This window comes from Pseudophryne corroboree, chromosome 7 (assembly GCF_028390025.1).
Source record: "Pseudophryne corroboree isolate aPseCor3 chromosome 7, aPseCor3.hap2, whole genome shotgun sequence".
Lineage (NCBI taxonomy): Eukaryota > Metazoa > Chordata > Amphibia > Anura > Myobatrachidae > Pseudophryne > Pseudophryne corroboree.
Window position 1 is genome coordinate 374,478,217 of NC_086450.1, and position 19,912 is coordinate 374,498,128.

At 47.8% G+C, this 19,912-nt stretch overlaps 1 protein-coding gene across 4 annotated transcripts in view; it reads right to left on the reverse strand.

Moving 5' to 3' along the window:
- Positions 1-19,912, reverse strand: part of PRKAR1B (protein kinase cAMP-dependent type I regulatory subunit beta) — a 428,398-nt gene that overhangs the window by 326,346 nt on the left and 82,140 nt on the right. The window contains exon 1 of one of the 4 annotated variants that reach the window (XM_063934518.1): positions 19,366-19,602. The exons of the other annotated variants lie outside the window; for them this stretch is intronic. Within the exon in view, the coding sequence (XP_063790588.1) occupies positions 19,366-19,368 (3 nt within the window). The 5' untranslated portion in view covers positions 19,369-19,602. Of the gene's footprint in view, positions 1-19,365; positions 19,603-19,912 lie in introns of those variants that run through there. 4 annotated transcript variants of the gene reach the window in all.

Sequence of the window (19,912 nt, forward strand, 5' to 3'; positions counted from 1 at the left end):
GGCGAGCTGCCCAAGAAGGTCCAACAGTAGAATGGGCCTTAATAACAGCAGGAGCCGGGAGCCCAGCCTGCGCATAAGCTTGTGCAATCACCATTCTAATCCATCTGGCCAAGGTTTGCTTATTCGCAGGCCAGCCACGTTTATGGAAACCAAAAAGTACAAAAAGGGTATCTGACCTCCTGATAGAGGGAGTCCTCTCCACATAAACACGGAGAGCCCTTACCACATCCAAAGACTGCTCTTTGGAGGACAAGTTAGAAGAGATGAAGCCCGGAACCACAATCTCTTGGTTAAGGTGAAAAGATGATACCACTTTAGGTAAGTAACCTGGGTGAGTTCTCAGAACTGCCCGGTCACGATGGAAAATCAGAAAGGGTGGACGACAGGACAAAGCGCCTATGTCCAACACCCTCCTAGCTGAGGCAATAGCCAGCAGAAACAGGACCTTGGCTGTGAGACATTTAAGGTCCACCGTCTCAAGAAGTTCAAATGGAGACTCTTGCAGGGCATTCAGGACAACAGACAGATCCCATGGAGCCACAGGAGGGACATAGGGAGGCTGAATCCGCAGTACGCCCTGAGTGAGTGAGTGAATGTATGCACATCAGGAAGAGACACAATTTTCCTCTGAAACCACACCGACAAGGCAGATAAGTGAACCTTGAGGGAGGCCAGACGAAGTCCTAAATCCAGGCCTTGTTGCAAAAAAGCCAGAAGTCTGGAAGTACTAAACTTGTAAGCATCGTAATTCTTAGCAGCACACCAGGTGAAGTAAGAATTCCAGACAATATAATAAATCCGTGCAGAAGCCGGTTTGCGGGCCTTTAGCATAGTTTGGATAACCGCCTCAGAGAATCCTTTGGCCCTCCAGAGTGAAGCTTCAAGAGCCATGCCGTCAAAGCCAGTCTGGCCAGGTCCGGGTAGACACAAGGACCCTGAACGAGGAGGTCTGGGCGTTGAGGAAGTAGAAGAGGATGCTCTGTCGATACGCCCTGCAGGTCTGAGAACCAATGCCGTCGGGGCCACGCTGGAGCGACTAGAAGTAGTATTCTTCCTTCTTGCTTGAACTTCCATAGTACCCAGGGCAGGAGTGACACTGGAGGGAACACATAGGGCAGCCGAAAGTTCCATGGAACTGCCAGTGCATCCACGAATGCTGCTTGAGGATCCCTTGTCCTTGATCCAAAGACCGGAACCTTGTGATTGTGTCGAGACGCCATCAGGTCTACATCTGGTAGGTCCCACTTGTCCACTAGGAGTTTAAAGACTTCCGGATGAAGATTCCACTCTGCAGCGTGTACGTCCTGATGACTGAGGAAGTCCACTTCCCAGTTGAGGACCCCCGGAATGAACACTGCCGATATTGCTGGCAGATGGCGTTCCACCCAGTAAAGGATTTTTGATACTTCCATCATTGCCATGCGGCTTCGAGTGCTGCCTTGATGATTTATGTATGCCACCGTGGTGTTGTCTGATTGTACTTGAACAGGCCTGTTCTGTATCAGAGGCAGGGCAAGAGTTAAAGCATTGAACACTGCCCGCAATTCCAGAATGTTTATCGGGAGGAGAGATTCCTCCCTGGTCCACTGACCCTGGAGAGAGTGTTGATCCAGCACCACGCTCCAATCCCTCAGAATGGCGTCAGGAGGACCCCGTTGGCAATCCAGAAGGGATGGCCCCTGCTCAACTGTTGGTCCTGTAGCCACCAGCTCAGTGACAAACGAACCTCCAGAGTCAAGGAGATCATTTGAGACCTGATCCAATGAGGCAGGTCATCCCACTTGGAAAGGATTAACCTCTGTAGTGGGCGGGAATTAAACTGGGAGTACTCTACCATGTTGACCGCCGACACCATGAGGCCTAGTACTTGCATCGCCAAGTGTATCGACACTCGTGGGCGAGAGAGGAAGTATTGTATCCTGTCCTGAAGTTTCAGGACTTTCTCTGGAGACAGAAACAGTCTTTGGCTGTGTGTGTCCAGCAGTGCCCCCAGGTGCACCATGCTCCGAGCAGGGACCAGAGAGGACTTCTTCCAGTTGACGAGCCACCCGTGGGCTTGTAGGAAGTTTACCGTCAGTTGTAGATGACTGATAAGGATATCTTGGGAGTTCGCCAGCATCAGCAAGTCGTCCAGATACGGCAGGATCCTGATTCCCTGACGATGCAGATGAGCAGTCATCACGGCCATAACCTTGGTGAAGATCCGAGGGGCCGTGGTCAGTCCAAACAGCAGAGGCTGGAATTGAAATTGAAGGTTGCCAATAGCAAACCGCAGATATTGCTGATGAGATATGGCAATGTTATGCACACCAGTGCCTGCAGGAATGTACTGGTGTCAGAACTGTTATGCACTCCATGGCCTGCAGGAATGTACTGGTGTTTGAACTGTTATGCAAAACAAATGAAATCACAGACAGACTGGGGAATATGACATTACGTACACAGAAGGTGATAGGGTAACAAAATACACACAAAGTGAACAGAGAAGCCCAGAGGCTAAGGAACTGGATGTCTCCCTAGTATTAGTAATGCTCAGATGGGAAAAGCAAGATGTTGTGTTTTAATACGTAGAGAACCCGAAATGCTGTTGCTAAGGGCAACAGCAAAACCCTAAAGGGTTACCAACGGGTGTGGCAGTAAACTCCTTGGTCAGAGATGGAATGAAAGACACAAGGAGAGTCTCCACAATCCTAATTCTCACTTGCAGTGCACAGGTTCAGCTTACTGCCACTAAACTGACACCTGACACCTTGCACAGTGAGACAGGATTTAGGCAGGCAAGTCTTAGAATACAGCCGCAAACTTGCTAAGTTCACAGAGTAGTAAAAGAACCCCAGCAAGTTAAACGACTGACTCCAGTCTTACTGCTAGGTCTGGATTGGCAGAGTGTAGTACCAAATCCCCAGGCCTATTTGCAGTAAGCAACAACAAATACAAAGCTACACAGTACTGGCTAACTTTCAGGAACTGACTAACCAACAAAGATTCAGCAGCATCTGCTTAACCTGAGAAGAGGCCTTATAAAGCAGGTGCTGTTCACGCCCCACTCAGACCTCACAGACTGTGAGCACAAAAACCAGCACCGGATCCCCTGCCGTGCACAGAGCCTGTAACCACTGCACAGCAAAAGACCCGAACCGGAGTATCAGCTGCGCTCAGGTTACTCCGCTAGCACTTGTCTCCCGGTTGCCATGACGACGTGGCAGCACAGGGCAGGAGACCCTAACAGGCAATAGGTATATGCAGATAGGCATCTTGTATATCCAGGGATACCATATAATCTCCGGGTTCCATGGCCAGTACAATCGAGAACAGCGTTTCCACACGGAACTTGGACACTCTCACAAATCTGAGGTTGAGTATAGGCCGGAAAAACCCATTTGGTTTCGGGACTAGAAACAGGGTCGAATAATAGCCTCCGCCTCTCTGGGACAGGAAGACCAGCACTACCACTCCTGTATCCAGGAGGGAACACACAACCAGGTGTAGAGCTTGTGCCTTCAACGGGTCCGAAGGAATAACCGTCATTCGGAACTGGCGAGGGGGACGTCTCTTGAAAGAGACTGCGTACCCGTGAGAGACGACATCTTGCACCCATGCATCTGAAGTGGTCTTTAACAAGACCTGGATGAATTGCAGTGTCACAACTGAGGGTTTAGGCTGACGGGAGGAAGCCTCAGTTGTAGGGGCTGGAATGAAGTTAAACTTAGATGGTTTAATCAGACCCCTGGACATGTAAGTGTGGAAGGAAACCCGAAGGTGTGACCATGACAAGCAGGTTAAAAGTCAAATGAAATTTTATTAAACAGACTCCGTATAATCACAACAGCGTTCACAGTCAGTATTAGCAGTGGCAGATAATACAGTTCCTGGATCACTAAACCATAAAAGGTATAACAGGGCACTGGTAGGTTGCAGAACGGATGTTATAGTCCTTGGGTAGAATAACCTTACCAGGCCAGGCTGTAGTAGTGGAGACAACCGAGGAACACGCCAGTAGGTGTATGAGATGATGCTGGTAACTGGAATGCACTGTAGGAGTCACTGGACGGAACCAGCCAGATGGTGGAGACACGGAGTTAAAACTGAAAGATGCTAGGGTGCGTGGAAACAGATGAAATGAAGAGTGGTTACCGGTGGTAGTGGATACTGCTGGTAAGTAGAAATCCGCTGGGAGAACACCGGCTCTTTAAGAAGGCTGAATTCTGTTGGAAGCAGGTTGCTGGAAACAGATGGGTTAATAGCTGCAAGCTTGGAAGCTGGAAGCAAACGAAGTAATAGCTGAAAGCTGGATCAGTCACAGAGGATTGCAGAGTCAGGCTGCACCGCAGGATGGAAAGCAGGTGCGGGTCTCTTTGTGGATGCTGGAGACAGGAGCTGGAACCTGGAGAAACAAGCCACAGGAGAGAGAGACTGGAACAAGGTATGACATTCAAAGCACTGACATCTATCTGGCCCAGACACAGGATACTTATACCTGCTGCTATGCAGGCATTGGCTGGGCAATTATGCAGATTCCAGCAACGGTGGATTGGAGGAATTGGAGCATGTGATCAAATCCAACATGGCTGCGCCCATGCTGGAACCTGGAGGGAAAACCTGGTTTGGAATGAAATGTGCAAACATAATGACAATGGCGGCGCCGGCCGCGGAGGACAGGAGACGCCAGATGACAGCTATATGCTGAGACACTTGGAGAGCAGCAGAGGCCGCGGCAGGCATGATACATGATTCTGAGAACCTGCAGCAATAACACAGTAACGGCGGCGGAGGCCGCGGAGGACGGGAGACGCCATGTTGGATTCAAACATGGCGCCGCTGTGGTAGTGTCTCAGAATGACAGAAGGGATGTGCAGAGTGTTGACACAGATGAGATCCGGATTTGGAACGCTGGGCCAGTCTCAGAAGACACCTAAACGGCAGGTAATGGCGTCCAGATACCCGGATCGTGACATGCAGAACTTCATAAGTCGGCCTCCCACCCTGGGATCCCCCAGGGGGAGGCCCGCCCCTTCATGCAGCAGGCTTGTCTTGTTTGGAAGCAGGCTGACGGGCAGCCCAGGATTGTTTTGCTTTGGACTTAGTGGTTTTGGGAGCACAAACTTGTCTCGGGTATGCCTGACCTTTTGCTTTCCCCTGAGGTCAAAAGGATTGAAAAGTGGTACTCTTTGCCTTCTGTGTAGAAGGATTAGTATTCAGGAGAAACGCAGTCTTAGCAGCCGCTAAATTAGTCACAATCTTATTCAGATACTCCCCAAACAAGATGTCTCCCTTAAAAGGGAGCACCTCTAAGGTCTTTTTGGAGTCCAGGTCCACCTTCCATGACCTCAACCACAGAATTCGGCGAGCCAGGATGGACATAGTCGACGCCTTGGCCGCCATTACACCTGCCTCAGAGGACGCCTCCTGAATATAATGGGAGGTGGTGGTAATATGAGACAGATATTGTCTGACAGTGTCAGATATATCCTGAGGCAGCTCTTCCTCTAGTGCCTGAACCCATGCTTCAATTCCTTTTGCGGCCCAGGATGCTGCTATAGTGGGTCTATGTACAGCACATGTAAGGGAGTAAATAGATTTCAGGCATCCTTCGACACGCTTATCTGTCGGTTCCTTCAGTGAGGTGACAGTAGTGACAGGCAGAGTAGATGACACCACAAGACGGGTGACATGGGAATCCACCGGCGGTGGATTTTCCCTCTTGTTACACAACTCAGCGGAGAGAGGATAATGAGCTAGAATCTTTTTAGACAGGGAGAATTTCTTTCCTGGAGAAGACCAGGATTCCTGACGTATGTCTAACAAATGGTCAGAATGTGGTAGGACTACTTTAGTTACCTTCTGACATTTAAATTGATACAGTTTGGCAGATGCTCAATTAGCTTAGTGATATCGTTCAGGTGCTTGAAAGGGAGGGGTATTTCTGAGCAATAAAAAAAGGTATTTTGTTTCCCCCAGCACACTGAATGATAACAGTAACCAGATGTAAATCCCACATAATAATAGAATTCAGAGATCTTCGTTACATATATCTGCACATTTAAATTTATCAGGCTTCTTAGACGCAGTAGTGGGATCTACATCATCATCGATTTGTAGAATCAGCTTAACAGTCTCCACTAGGTCAGGGACATCAACCTGCGTCGTAGTTTCCTCGTCAGAAGCGACTGTATCAGTGTCTGAGGGATCAGTATACTCCCCATCCTCATCAGAAGTATCATCTGAGATATTAGATGACCCCTTAACCCCAGAGGGACGTGGGGTAGGTTTTTGTCTAACCAAAGATTGCTTCAATTGTTGTATCTGGGTAGACAGAGTATCCGCCCAGGGCGGTCTTACCATAGGGACAATATGTGGCTGCAATGGCACAGGAGGTGCCATAGGGGGCGTAAGGTATGTCACAAGCATATTAAGCATATTGGAGAACGCCACCCAAGGTGGCTCCTGATTGGCTACAGTAGCAGCGTGCTGACTTGGAGATGTATAGCACATATTACACAGACCATCATTCAAAGCTTCTCCCTCAGACAAATCCCTGGCGCATGCGCTGCATGATACAGGAGCGTCCACGGATTTCCCGCCCTTTGTGTTAGACATTTCAGTGAATGTAACCGCAGAGCGTATGAGTACGGTACAGCCAGACAGAGTAGACTACCTGCGAATAAATCCTCCAGTATGTGACAGCGTACACAGTACACAACACCAGCATCCACATCCGGTACTATGTGACTGCGTACACAGTACACAACACCAGCATCTACATCCGGTACTATGTGACTGCGTACACAGTACACAACACCAGCGAATAAATCCGGTATTATGTGACTGAGTACACAGTACACAACACCAGCATCTACATCCGGTACTATGTGACTGCGTACACAGTACACAACACCAGCGAATAAATCCGGTATTATGTGACTGCGTACACAGTACACAACACCAGCATCTACATCCGGTACTATGTGACTGCGTACACAGTACACAACACCAGCGAATAAATCCGGTATTATGTGACTGAGTACACAGTAGACTACACTTAACGGTAAATACTGTGCAGCACTATATATGAGACCCTGACGCACCTAGTCCTAGGGTACAGAATACAGTGATAGATATAGCTGTGATACACTGAAAGTGAAAATCACACAGCAGATACAGGCACACACAGTCATAGTGACAATGCAGATAATTATTTTAGCAGACAATAAAGCTGCACTGGACTAGATATATATATATATATATATATATATATATATATATTAACAATGCGAGGTCTGAGACCAGGATGTATATATCAGAATACTAGTACAATATATTCTGGTAGAGGTAACGCTGTCTTAAAATGATATGTAGAATACTTAAGTGTCTGTAGAATCACAGCGCTGATAAATCAGGTGGATTTACAGAGGAGACCTTGCCCTGCAGTCCCGGAGACCAGTCGCAGCTACTGTGAGAAGATGGCACCCAGTGTCTCAGTCAAGGAGTGAGGGAGGGTGTGAGGCAGCTCCAGGGCGGGAACACCAGCAGTAGATGGTGCCCGGAGCTTGGGGACGGGCTACAGGTCAAGCGCCTTATCCCCTATGCTGGTCCTCACCACCTGGTACTATGGAGCCTTATTAAAAATGGATAATGTATTATCCGACCTGTGCTCCCATGCCCTGGTGGATATAGCAGGGTTCCTGTACGGCCACAGTGTCTACTCCAGCGTCGCAGTCCGTCACCTGAGACCGCGACTGGAATGCGATTTAATGACTGAGAAGCAGCCACGCGTCCAGGATGGTGGTCTGTCTAGGAACCGGAGCGTCTCTGCTGCAAGTACCCGGGAACAGAGCCAGCAGGAGTATGCGACACCGCTGGGGAGGTGATGGAGCCGCAGCCCAGTATGTCACACTGACATATGAAGTGCTGCAGCCCTTGAAGTGTTTGCGCAGCCCCCCCTGTTAAGTGACCTGCTTATGCAGGCACCAACTGTAAAACTGAGCTCACAGTGCCTGGAGGCGGGTTATATAGAGGAGGCCCCGCAATGCATCCTGGGACAGTCTAAAGCTTGAGCCTGTTGGTGCCTCTTGATCAAGATCCATCTCTACACCTCGATGTATTCCCTGTGGAACACAGTGTACCCCGCTGCAGAAAAACAAATATGGGAATACTCCTTAACAGAAACTTTTTTTTTTTTGCAGATGCAAGTTTTCAACTATTTTCATGCACATTTCAGAACCTAAAATGAAACAAGCGTAACCTGGTTAAAGATCAGGGAAGGGGCATTCTCATGTTGACAAAATTTAGGAACAAGGTACCTAATTCAGCATGGATCGCTATTCTCAGAAATAGCAGTTGTCTGCGAGTAGAATGGCGCCGCCCCGACAGGAAGAAAAAACGCCCCTTGTAAAATTGCGAATGCATCGCAGATCGCTAATCACTCGCAGATGCATACGCAATTCACGGAACACTGAAGAAACTTTGCCAGCTGAGCAAATGTGAGCAGGTCTGAGGCTGCCACTAATCTGCGACTGAGACAGGCTGAAAGTGGTCTGCGCTGACGCCAGAGACCCTCCTCAAAAATGCCTGGGCACGCCTGCGTTTTTTAATGACAAACCTAGAAAACGGCAGGTTTCCTGTCAGTCAAACAGCGGCTACATTGCAATTACGATCTGTATGCTCGATTTGCTATTTCTTAGAATATCCATGATGAGTTAGACCCAAAGTCAAGTAAATGTGACCTAAGCAGACCTGGATGCCTGTTTGGTGGTGAATGTTTTGCACTCAAATATAGACATACTTGCCTACCCTCCTTGAAAGGCCGGTTGGCTCCCAAAAATCGGGTGGCCCTCCCGGCCCCCCGGAAAGTTAGGCACGTGACCCGCTTTTGCTGGTAGCCCCCGCACTCCCCCTCGGCCGCCCACAGCAGAGAACAAGTGGCCGGTCCACAGGGGATACGATAACGCGATTCGCGTCATCATAGCTCCGCCCCCTGCTGTACAGTGCCTGTTTTTTCGACATCCCACCCCCGGACCACTCACTTTCCCCGTCGGCCACGCCCCCAGGCCGTCCACATTGCTGCCGGACAAGCCCCCATTAGCCTACCACGCTGCAGCCTCCAGGAGGATGGTGCAGCAAGGTAGGCAACTACGAGTATAGAGCAGGTGTAAGTAATCTCTTATAATGACTATGATGATTGGTGGCAAATCAGGCGCATACTCTGTACACACAGGGCCTAATTCAGAGTTGATCGCAGGAGCAAATTTGTTAGCAGTTGGGCAAAACCATGTGCACTGCAGGGGAGGCAGATATAACATGTGGAGAGAGAGTTAGATTTGGGCGGGGTGTGTTCAAACTGAAATCTAAATTGCAGTGTAAAAATAAAGCAGCCAGTATTTACCCTGCACAGAAACAAAATAACCCACCCAAATCTAACTCTCTCTGCGAATGTTATATCTGCCCCCCCCCCCTGCAGTGCTGGATGCCCCGGCGCATGCGCAATTAGGCTGTGTGGACCAGCAGAAGAATGTCCTCGTTCAATAAAGTTTGTTTAAAAAAAAAAAAAAAGACTAAGCGAGTGCACATTTTGCACACATTGTCTGCCTGGGGGAGGCGTTCCGGCCCGCCGGCTTTAGGAGATGAAAAGTGACAGCGGAGGTAATCATACATTGCCTCTGCACTTCGTCTCCCATTCACTACTGCGGGGAAGCGGTAAGCGCCGGAGGCGCGCAACTGGCAATGCACACGGCGTTAACACGCCATTCATACATTGATGTGAAGTGCAAAATGCAGGCTTTACGTGCGCTGTGGTCAGCAGAAACCACAGCTCACTTTCATACATCTCCCGCTTTGTGTATTTTCAGCAATGCCTTCCCTGCCTCTTTTCCGCACATCTCTGATCAAAACTCACCAAATTTCCACATGTATATACTGCTGCACCTGTGTATAATGCCCACGTGTATATTCTGCTGCACCTCTGTATAATGCTCACATGTATATACTGCTGCACCTGTGTATAATGCCCACATGTATATACTGCTGCACTTGTGTATAATGCCCACATGTATATACTGCTGCACCTGTGTATAATTCACACATGTATATACTGCTGCACCTGTGTATAATTCCTACATGTATATACTGCTGCACTTGTGTATAATGCCCACATGTATATACTGCTGAACCTGTGTATAATGCCCACATGTATATACTGCTGCACCTGTGTATAATTCCCACATGCATATACTGCTACACCTGTGTATAATGCCCACATGTATACACTGCTGCACCTGTGTATAATTCCCACATGTATCTACTGCTACACCTGTGTATAATGCCCACATGTATATATTGCTGTACCTGTATATAATTCGGGGTGTCACGTGGTATAGCTCATAGACCAGGGATGGGGAACCTTTGGCCCTCCAGCTGCTGTTGAACTACACATCCCAGCATGCCCTGCAGCAGTTTTAGCGTGGCCAAATTGCAAAACTGTTGCAGGGCATGCTGGTATGTGTAGTTCAGCAACAGCTGGAGGGCCAAAGGTTCCCCATCCCTGTCATAGACAGTTAAAAGATAGACAGTCATTAGTTAGACACTATATGGTCAACAGTCAAAAGTCAGACAGGGTCGGCGTGGCCACGGCAGCACAGGAGTAGGAAGCAGATCCCGGGAGCTCCCTGGATTAAACATCCTCCTGTAATATCCTGGCCCCTTTGGTGTGCCTGAATACCCTGCTTTTCTTCCCTACGCTGCAGGGCACCGGCAGGCGATTTCCCCGCTCTCCCCGGGGTCTGTACGGCCGAGGAGACATACTTCCGGATTTGCGGCCTATACCTCCTCCGGATCCCCGGCCTGAATTTTGGAGATTCCCGGCCCCACTGCTCTGAACTGCTGCTTCCAGTCATAGAGGGAACACTCTCACTTAAAGGCTGACTGATATGTAACTGGTGAGTGACTTCTACCTCCTGGGATCAAATTACACTTTGACTTCAGTTGCTGTCTTATTTTACATACTAAATAACTGCATCGCTCCTGCTCTCACCTATATTCTGGGACGCTGCCAGTACTTTCTTTTACATTTGCCTACTACTTTGGAGACCAGCTGCGGATGTGTTTCTGCTTATTACAACCCTAAAATTCACTTATTGCTGAAGTCTCCTTCTACGCTTTTGACCTGAGATTATACCGGAGTGTCTGTTACTACCTATTGTCCGTCATGGTTCGGGACGGCCAGCGCACGGCTGCGGCGAAGCTGGAGAAATTTGCCAGACAACCTAACCCACTAAACCAACGGGCCTCGCAGGCCGCTTCGCAGGGGGCCTCTCCGTCCCACTCCTACTCCCCATCTGCAACAGCTGCTGAATCCCCTAACACACCCGCAGCTCCGTCTCTTCAACAAGTGCTGGAGGCAATAGCTGGATCGGAACAGCGTCTTTCAGATAAGATGGAGAAAGTGCAGTGTGATCTCTCACTGCTTCGGCAGGACGTCCAGCGCATACGAGAGAGAGTGGGAGAGGCAGAAACCCGTGTCTCGAATCTGGAGGATATGTGCGGTCCTATGAAACAATCTATTTCCACGGTAACCCAGCAAGTAACATCCCTTCAATCCAAATTACTAGACATGGAGGGTCGGCTGCGTAGAAATAATGTGCGATTTGTGGGCCTGCCGGAGAAGGAGGAGGGCTCCCAGCCTGAGGTCTTCCTGGAGTCATGGCTTAAGGAACTGTACGGCGCTGAATCCTTCACGGCACAGTTTACGGTGGAGCGTGCACACCGGATACCATCTCGTCCTCTACCTCCTGGCGCCCCTCCGCGCACCTTCATCGCCAAATTTCTGCATTATAAGGACCGTGACTCGGTCCTCCGGTTGGGACGCACAAAAGGCCCCCTTACCAGAAACGGGGTTACCGTGTCTGCTTTTCCTGATTTTGCCGCGGAAGTCCAGAAGGATCGAGCCCAGTTTATGCCTATCAAGAGGCGCCTCAGAGACCTGAACATCTCCTACTCTATGCTATTCCCCTCCCGACTCCGGGTGGTAGCGGACGGGGAAACCAAATTCTTCAATTCCCCTAGAGAGGCGGCCCAATGGCTGGACAGATATGCTCCGGGAGCGCGCCAGATGGCCCCGGATTGAGGCCCTGCACTGTCTAATGATCGGTTGGGACCACCAGAGGCATCTACCCATTGTCCAGGGAGCCCCCCCTTGGCGTTGGTGGCTCAGGACTTTTCTTTTCTTTCTCTTGATCGCTTGACTTTGGTTAAGGGTTTTGTTTAGTATTTAGCCCTTGAGAGATAGAAACGATAGTTTGGGATTTAAGTATGCCGAAGTTAGGGGTGGTATACGGGGAGGGGGGGAGAGTTCAGCGAACAGCTTGTTGCTGTGCCTTACACAAGTTTTTTTCTTTCTATAGTTTGTTATTTTTCTCATGCTTAAATTTGTTTTGGAGTACATTCATTTTGAAGTATGTCTGATGCATTGGATACTGTCGATTAAGAATCAGGGATTGAGTAGTATAGCACTGTTATTACCCTCACTAACAATTTCCAGGAATATTCGCTGGACTGTATCTTTAGGTTACTACATAGAATATTACCAGATCTATGGCTAATTTGAAATTTCTGACATGGAATGTTCGAGGTTTAAATAATAAGATAAAGCGTTCCTTAGTATTAACTACACTTCGGAAATATGGCCCGGATGTTGCATGTCTCTGCGAGACTCACTTGGAGGGGAATAGGTTACTGTCACTTAGAAGACCCTGGGTGGGCTGGGCCTATCACGCTTCTCACTCCTCTTCCTCCAGGGGTGTGTCAATCCTGATAAAGAAATCGGTCCAATTTGAGCTGGTATCGGTCAAGACTGACAAATGCGGTCGATTTGTGTTCCTTGAATGTAGACTAAGTTCCCAACCCTACTACATACTGGCGGTTTATATCCCCCCCCCCATTCTCGTACGATGTACTACAGCAAGCCGCTTCATTCATAGCCTCCTCTCCGGACACCCCGGTAATCTGCTTGGGTGACTTTAACAATGTCATGAATTTAGCTTTAGACAGATGGCGCTCTCCGCAGGCTGCTGGGGTCCGCTTTAGTCCTACTAAATTTGCTGATTTTCTGAATAATTTGCAGTGGGTGGATGTGTGGAGAGCTCGGCACACTACGACTAGACAGTTTTCATGCTTCTCTGGCACGCATGGTTCGTTCTCCAGGATCGATCTGACCCTACTCTCCCCCGTTCTTCTCCCTAGGGTGGTTGACGTCCAATACGAGGCCCGGGGTATATCTGATCACTCCCCTATGGTGTTGACTCTCGCTATGGTGAGCCAGAGGGGTCAATCTTATTGGAAACTGCATCCTTCCTGGCTGCTGCAAATAGGTGACTGCTCTGACCAGGTGACTCAGTGGGAGGGATACTTTACTGACAATGTAGGCTCGGCCCCCGGAACAGTGGTTTGGGATTCATTTAAGGCATTCCTAAGGGGAACGTATATTAGACGTATTTCTGCCCTCAAAATGTCCTGCAGGGAGAGAGAGAGAGAGAGAGCCCTTGAGAGTGACGCCAGGGATTTGGAATCTAGATACTTGGTGGATGGCACCCCTGCGCTGAAGGTACGCTGGCTGGCGGCCCAGTCGGCATGGGTGGCTCATCTGTCTGATAAAAACTCGCGCTCGCTTCTATTTCAGGCTACTAATATTTACATGCAGGGCGATAGGCCAGGTGGCCTGTTGGCTCGATTGGTGCACAGTGACCGCCCAGGTTCTACAATTGCTCAGATGACCGGTAGCGATGGCGCCCTTGTGAACACCACGCCGGAAATTGCGCAGCTATTCCGCTCCTACTATGCTGAGGTCTACAGTTCACAACTGGTAGACTCGACATCAGACCTCTCCGCTTATTTAAGTAATATTCCCCTACCCACACTCCCCCCGGAGGCCTCTGAGATGCTGGAGGCACCCTTAACTCTGGAAGAGGTAACGGCGGCTATTGGCTTGTCTCCCAGCGGCAAGGCACCGGGCTATGACGGCATCCCCTCAGAGGTATACAAGACCCACATTGATTTCTTCGGTCCTAGGCTTCACGCCCTGTATTCTGATATTTTTGTTAATGATCAACTTCCCCCCTCTATGGCGGAGGCGATTATTATAGTGATCCCGAAGCCCGGAAAAGACCCTAGATCCCCAGAATCCTATAGACCGATATCATTGATTCCCAGTGACGCTAAGATCCTGGCAAAGATTTTAGCAGTTCGACTCAACACCGTAATTACTTCCATTATCCACTCCGACCAGACCGGCTTTATGCCAGGGATGTCCACTTCTATTAACCTACGTAGATTATATACCATCTTACAAATCCCATATGACTTCCCCTCTGACTCGGTAGTGGTCTCACTGGATGCCGCCAAGGCATTTGACAGTATCGAGTGGTCCTATCTATGGGAGGTCATGACAGCTATGGGTTTCGGGCCTAATTTTATAAAATGGATTAAATTGCTTTATCAGCACCCGACTGCCAGGATCTCAGTGAATGGCTATATCTCTCCCTCGTTCCGCCTGTTTCGCGGGACCAGGCAGGGATGTCCTCTGTCCCCAACCTTGTTTGCCCTGGCCATCGAACCCTTGGCCTGTCTAATAAGGTCCCACCCAGGCGTGGTGGGCATTCATACCGGCCCTCGTGAGGATAGGATTGCCCTTTACGCTGACGACATGCTGTTGTTTCTGCAGGATTACACCAGGTCTATGCCTACAGTGTTGCAATTGATTGAGGAGTTCGGTATATATTCAGGCCTTCATATTAACTGGTCTAAGTCCTCTATTATGCCTGTGATTGCCCCCCCCCCTGCTGCTCCTAAAATCTCCCTACCGCTATGTTGGACGGCGAAATTTAAATATCTTGGGATTCAGGTAACCAATGACCCCTCTGACTTTACACCTTTGAACCTTGATCCGATCATGCAACAAATTACTCGTAAATCCAAGACTTGGTGTAAGCTTCCATTGACTGTATCTGGCAGGGTCAGCCTCGTAAAAATGATAATACTACCTAAGATTCTATATGTGGTTCTGCAATCCCCTGTATATATTCATCCATCCTTCTTTAGAAAATTTAATAGTGTCCTGTCTTCTTTAATATGGGCAAGCAAACGTCCTAGAATACAACTGAACACTCTCACCAGGCTGCGCAGCGACGGAGGTCTGGCCTTGCCAAACTTTCAGATGTACTACTATGCCGCTCAGCTGTCTCATATTAGTGCATGGGTACAGGATACTGGCGTCACTTCTCTACACTGGGTATTTGTCCAATGCTACTTCCCCGACTTATCCCCCCTGCAGGTGTTGCTGAGTGGGAGCTTGGCCCGGTTCCTCCCTCCTCTTATATACCAAGCCATGAAGGTGTGGCAGGCACTAAAAATTCTTTTGAAATTTGATGGATTGGACCCGGACACCCCCCTCTGGTATTCTAAATGGCTCCCTGAACTGTATGCGCTCGAGGGGAGGGAAGTTTGGGTCCCTAAATCAGTGATTTCCATAAATCACCTTTATACGGATAATACGCTCAAATCCTTCCAACAACTAAAAGATGAGTTTAATTTGCCTAACTCCTATTTTTTTAGATACCTCCAGCTCAGACATGCCTTGCAGTCCCAATTCGCCAATTCCCCCCCTAAAATTATACCATTTCCCATTAAGACCTTTGTAAGTATGCTGGGTCGAGTTAAGATGATTTCCCATGCTTATGGTTATCTACTCGCCAAACTCCATATAGATCCTTTGACACGTCTCTGTGTCAAATGGGAGCAGGATCTGGGCCCCATAGATGAAGAGAACTGGGCCCTTGCTTTGGAAACTCCGTGCACGGTTACCAAATCCATCAGGTATCAACAGATACAATACTTCCTTTTGCATAGAATATATATGACCCCGGCCAGACTGGCCAAATTCGGGACGGGTCGTGTGGGTGACTGCCCTAAGTGTGGGATGACTGCAGGTACTTTTTGGCACCTCATTTGGGATTGTCTGGTGCTGCGGGCTTTCTGGGCGGGGGTCGGATCGATTCTGGGGAACACAGAGGTGGACGAGGCCATGCTTACTCCGCAATTTTGCATCCTGGGAATGGGTAGCTCTGACTTTGTGTCTGGTCCAGAGGGCCTATATGCTCGCAACATATGTGCAATGGCGAAGGTGAGCATTGCGAGGCTATGGATGGCCCCTAAGGGCCCTACACTCCCCGCTCTTAAGGCACTAATAAACGACACTGTTTTTAAGGAACGATACATTTATATGAAACACAATGCCTCCGCTAAATTTGAAAGAATTTGGTCTCCATGGCTGGAATCCATATACTCCGTCCCAGACCCTACAACTTAATGGTGATAGGGTTACTAACAGGTCCTGGATTTGCCAAGTTATGATCTTCTAGGGCCATAGGCTTCCCTCTCACCCAATGGGTTGTGAATGAGAGAGTGGCTCTGTGCCCATCTGGACAGGGTAGGATTTAGAGTGCTAGTATCCCCCAATGCGTCCTCTTCCCCATAATGTTTTTTGTCTCTTTGTTTTTTTAATTTTTTTATTTCTGGGGTTCTCTGTGTTTGGTTTCTGATTGTTTTCTTCTCTTTTAAAGGGTTTTACTCGGACGGATTGTCCGTAAGAGTTATATTTGAGGGGGGGGGGGGAACAAAACAAAGTATAATTTGATTTCATGAATACTAGAGTGTACGGATAATGCAAAATAATGGTATAATATAACTGTACATTCCTATGCGCCTATGAGCAAATGACATAGTTTGAAAATAAGTCGAAAGTGAATGCTGTTCCCCGATGAGGACATGTCATTACGTGTTTAATGTGTTCCTGTTATGCAATGTCTGTATGCAAACTACTCTCCTTCGAAATAAAAATACTTTATTTAAAAAAAAAAAAAAAGTCAGACAGGGTCAAAAGTCAGACAGGGTCATAAGTCAGACACAAAAAAACAAAAAATGTTTTGTGTTTTTTTTGTGTTTTTAAACATTTTTAACCCAAATTTGGTGAAATTCGTCCCCTCGCGGGCGCGCTACGCTCGCCATGCTTCGGGCTCAGTGTCTCACTCCGCTCGCCACAACTTTACTAAAAGTGAATAGTTTGTGACATGGATAGTAAATGAGGCAAAAGTTGTAAAAAAACACAGAAAAACAGAACAAAACATTTTTTTTTGTGTCTGACTTTTGACCCTGTCTGACTTGACTGTCGACCATATAGTGTCTAATTAATGACTGTTTATCTTTTAACTGTCTGTCTGTAGCTAGGAATGCATATAATTCCCACATGTATATACTGCGGCACTTGTGTATAATGCCCACATGTATATACTGCTGCGCTGTGTATAATGCCCACATGTATATATTGCTGCGCCTGTGTATAATGCCCACATGTATATATTGCTGCACCTGTGTATAATGCCCACATGTATATTCTTCTGCACTTGTGTATAATGCCCACATGTACTGTATATACTGCTGCACCTGTGTATAATGCCCACATATATATATTGCTGCACCTGTGTATAATTCCCACATGTATATACTGCTGCACCTGTGTATAATGCCCAAATGTATATACTGCCCAAATGTATATACCGCTGCACCTCTGTATAATGCCCACATGTATATATTGCTGCGCCTGTGTATAATGCCCACATGTATATATTGCTGCACCTGTGTATAATGCCCACATGTATATACTTCTGCACTTGTGTATAATGCCCACATGTACTGTATATACTGCTGCACCTGTGTATAATGCCCACATATATATATTGCTGCACCTGTGTATAATTCCCACATATATATACTGCTGCACCTGTGTATAATGCCCAAATGTATATACTGCTGCACCTGTGTATAATGCCCAAATGTATATACTGCTGCACCTCTGTTTAATGCCCACATGTGTATAGGGGGTCATTCTGAGTTGATCGTAGCTGTGCTAAATTTAGCACAGCTACGATCATATTCCCAGACATGCGGGGGGATGACCAGCACAGGGCTAGTCCGCCCCGCATGTCAGTCCGGCTCCCCACCCACACCCCCACACACACACAAGTACAAAAGCATCGCACAGCGGCGATGCTTTTGTACTTGTGGAGTTACTCCCGGCAAGCGCAGCTTCTGCGGCTGGCCGGGAGTTGAACGTCGCTGCCCCTGGTCGCAGCGCTTGCGTTGGCTGGACAGCGCCCCCATAACGGCGGCCAAACGCCGCCGCGCCGCTCCCTCCCGCACAGCAACTGCCTGTCAATCAGGCAGAGGCGATCGCTAGGGAACGACGGCCTTCGGCCGTCCGGCATGCACAGTTCTGACCCAATTGCTGCGCTGCGATAAACTGCAGCGAGCGATCGGGTCGGAATGACTCCCACACTGCTGCGCCTGTGTATAATGCCCACTAGCCAGTGGCTCCAAAGCCATTTACCTCACCGCAAGTCCCTGGTAAACAGATAAAAACAAGACAAATGAAGGCAAGAGGAACATTTGTAACACAATTGGTATAATTCCTGTTTAGTTCATCCAGTATAAACATTAATTGTAAAACTGTTGTTCCAGATGAACACATTCCTCTATAAGAAAAGCAGTATCAAACTTTTGCCCTTATTTATCAATGAGTGATAAATTTCACTGTGAGTGATAAATTGCACCAGCCAAACCCGCTCCTAACAGCGGGTTTGGCTGGTGCAATCTATCACCCACAATGAAATTTATCACTCATTGATAAATAAGGGCATTTATTTTAATGATACCACAATCAGGGGACATATATAGGGGATTTCTGACTGCCAAAACTCCTGAATGATACCATGATGTAAGTTGGAAAGCTTTTTTTGAGGAGGGTAACTGATACGTTAAGTAAACATTTTGTTTTTCTATTAAATCGTTCAAATATACAGACTGTTTTAGTAAATAAGAAACAGTTTGCCGTGACAACCTACGTCCGATGTTCATTAACTGTATAACATCCAAATACTTTTTTTTAGCCAAGTAAATGTTATTCTGCTGTCTGATATCACTGACATCTGCCAGCCAAATCTGCACCGAGCATCGCAATCATTTAAATAGAACAGACGACCGCAAATAAATCTATACAAGTCTATAATTACACGGAACAACTTATGTGTAGCTTACATTTTGCAAAATAAGCTAGGTCACAGAACTTCAAACTCATCGCAATGCACTATTCCGTTTAGAAAACCACCGAGAAGACGTCTAGATTCTTTCAGCTGCATTCTTCTAGCAGTCCCTGCTACCACAGCTTCTAAACATCTCACTAAGCTGACAAACAGATTGTAGACAGGCAATAAATCTGACACACAGTACAAATATCAAGACAATAAATGTAATAGCTTGGGTTACCATGTGATTCAGCTACCACTCAAGTCTTAAGCCCCCTAAATAAACAGCAGCTGCGTTATTGGGAGCTTTTGTATACACAGGTTCTGGCTCAGGTACAGTTTCCCCCCCTGTATTCCATAGGCAGGCAGGTAATATCCAGGGCTGGTTTCTTTAGAACACATCCTGACGTCCCATAAGCCAAGTGGCCTTGCAGCGTTTAACGACTTATAGAGAAAATAGCCTTTGCGCACGATTAGCTCTGCAGACATCAGTTATAGGGAAGGCATACTGTGGCTTGTAGACCCTATTGCGGAGCATTCTACAGTAAACAGCTCACTATTCTTATGTTGCCATGACAACAAGCTATTGCTCTCTCTATCTCTCTCGCTGGCTCTCCATGGCACAGATCATTTCAAATAGCTCGAAATCCGGCCCATTTACACCTGGGGTGCAAGCAAGGTAATTTGTCCAGATGGAGAGAAATCAAGCGAGGGTCTTTCACAGTAAGCATACTGTACGTGACTTATTTCTCAGGATCATGTTGATTTCCAAGCTTAGGTCTTAAAGT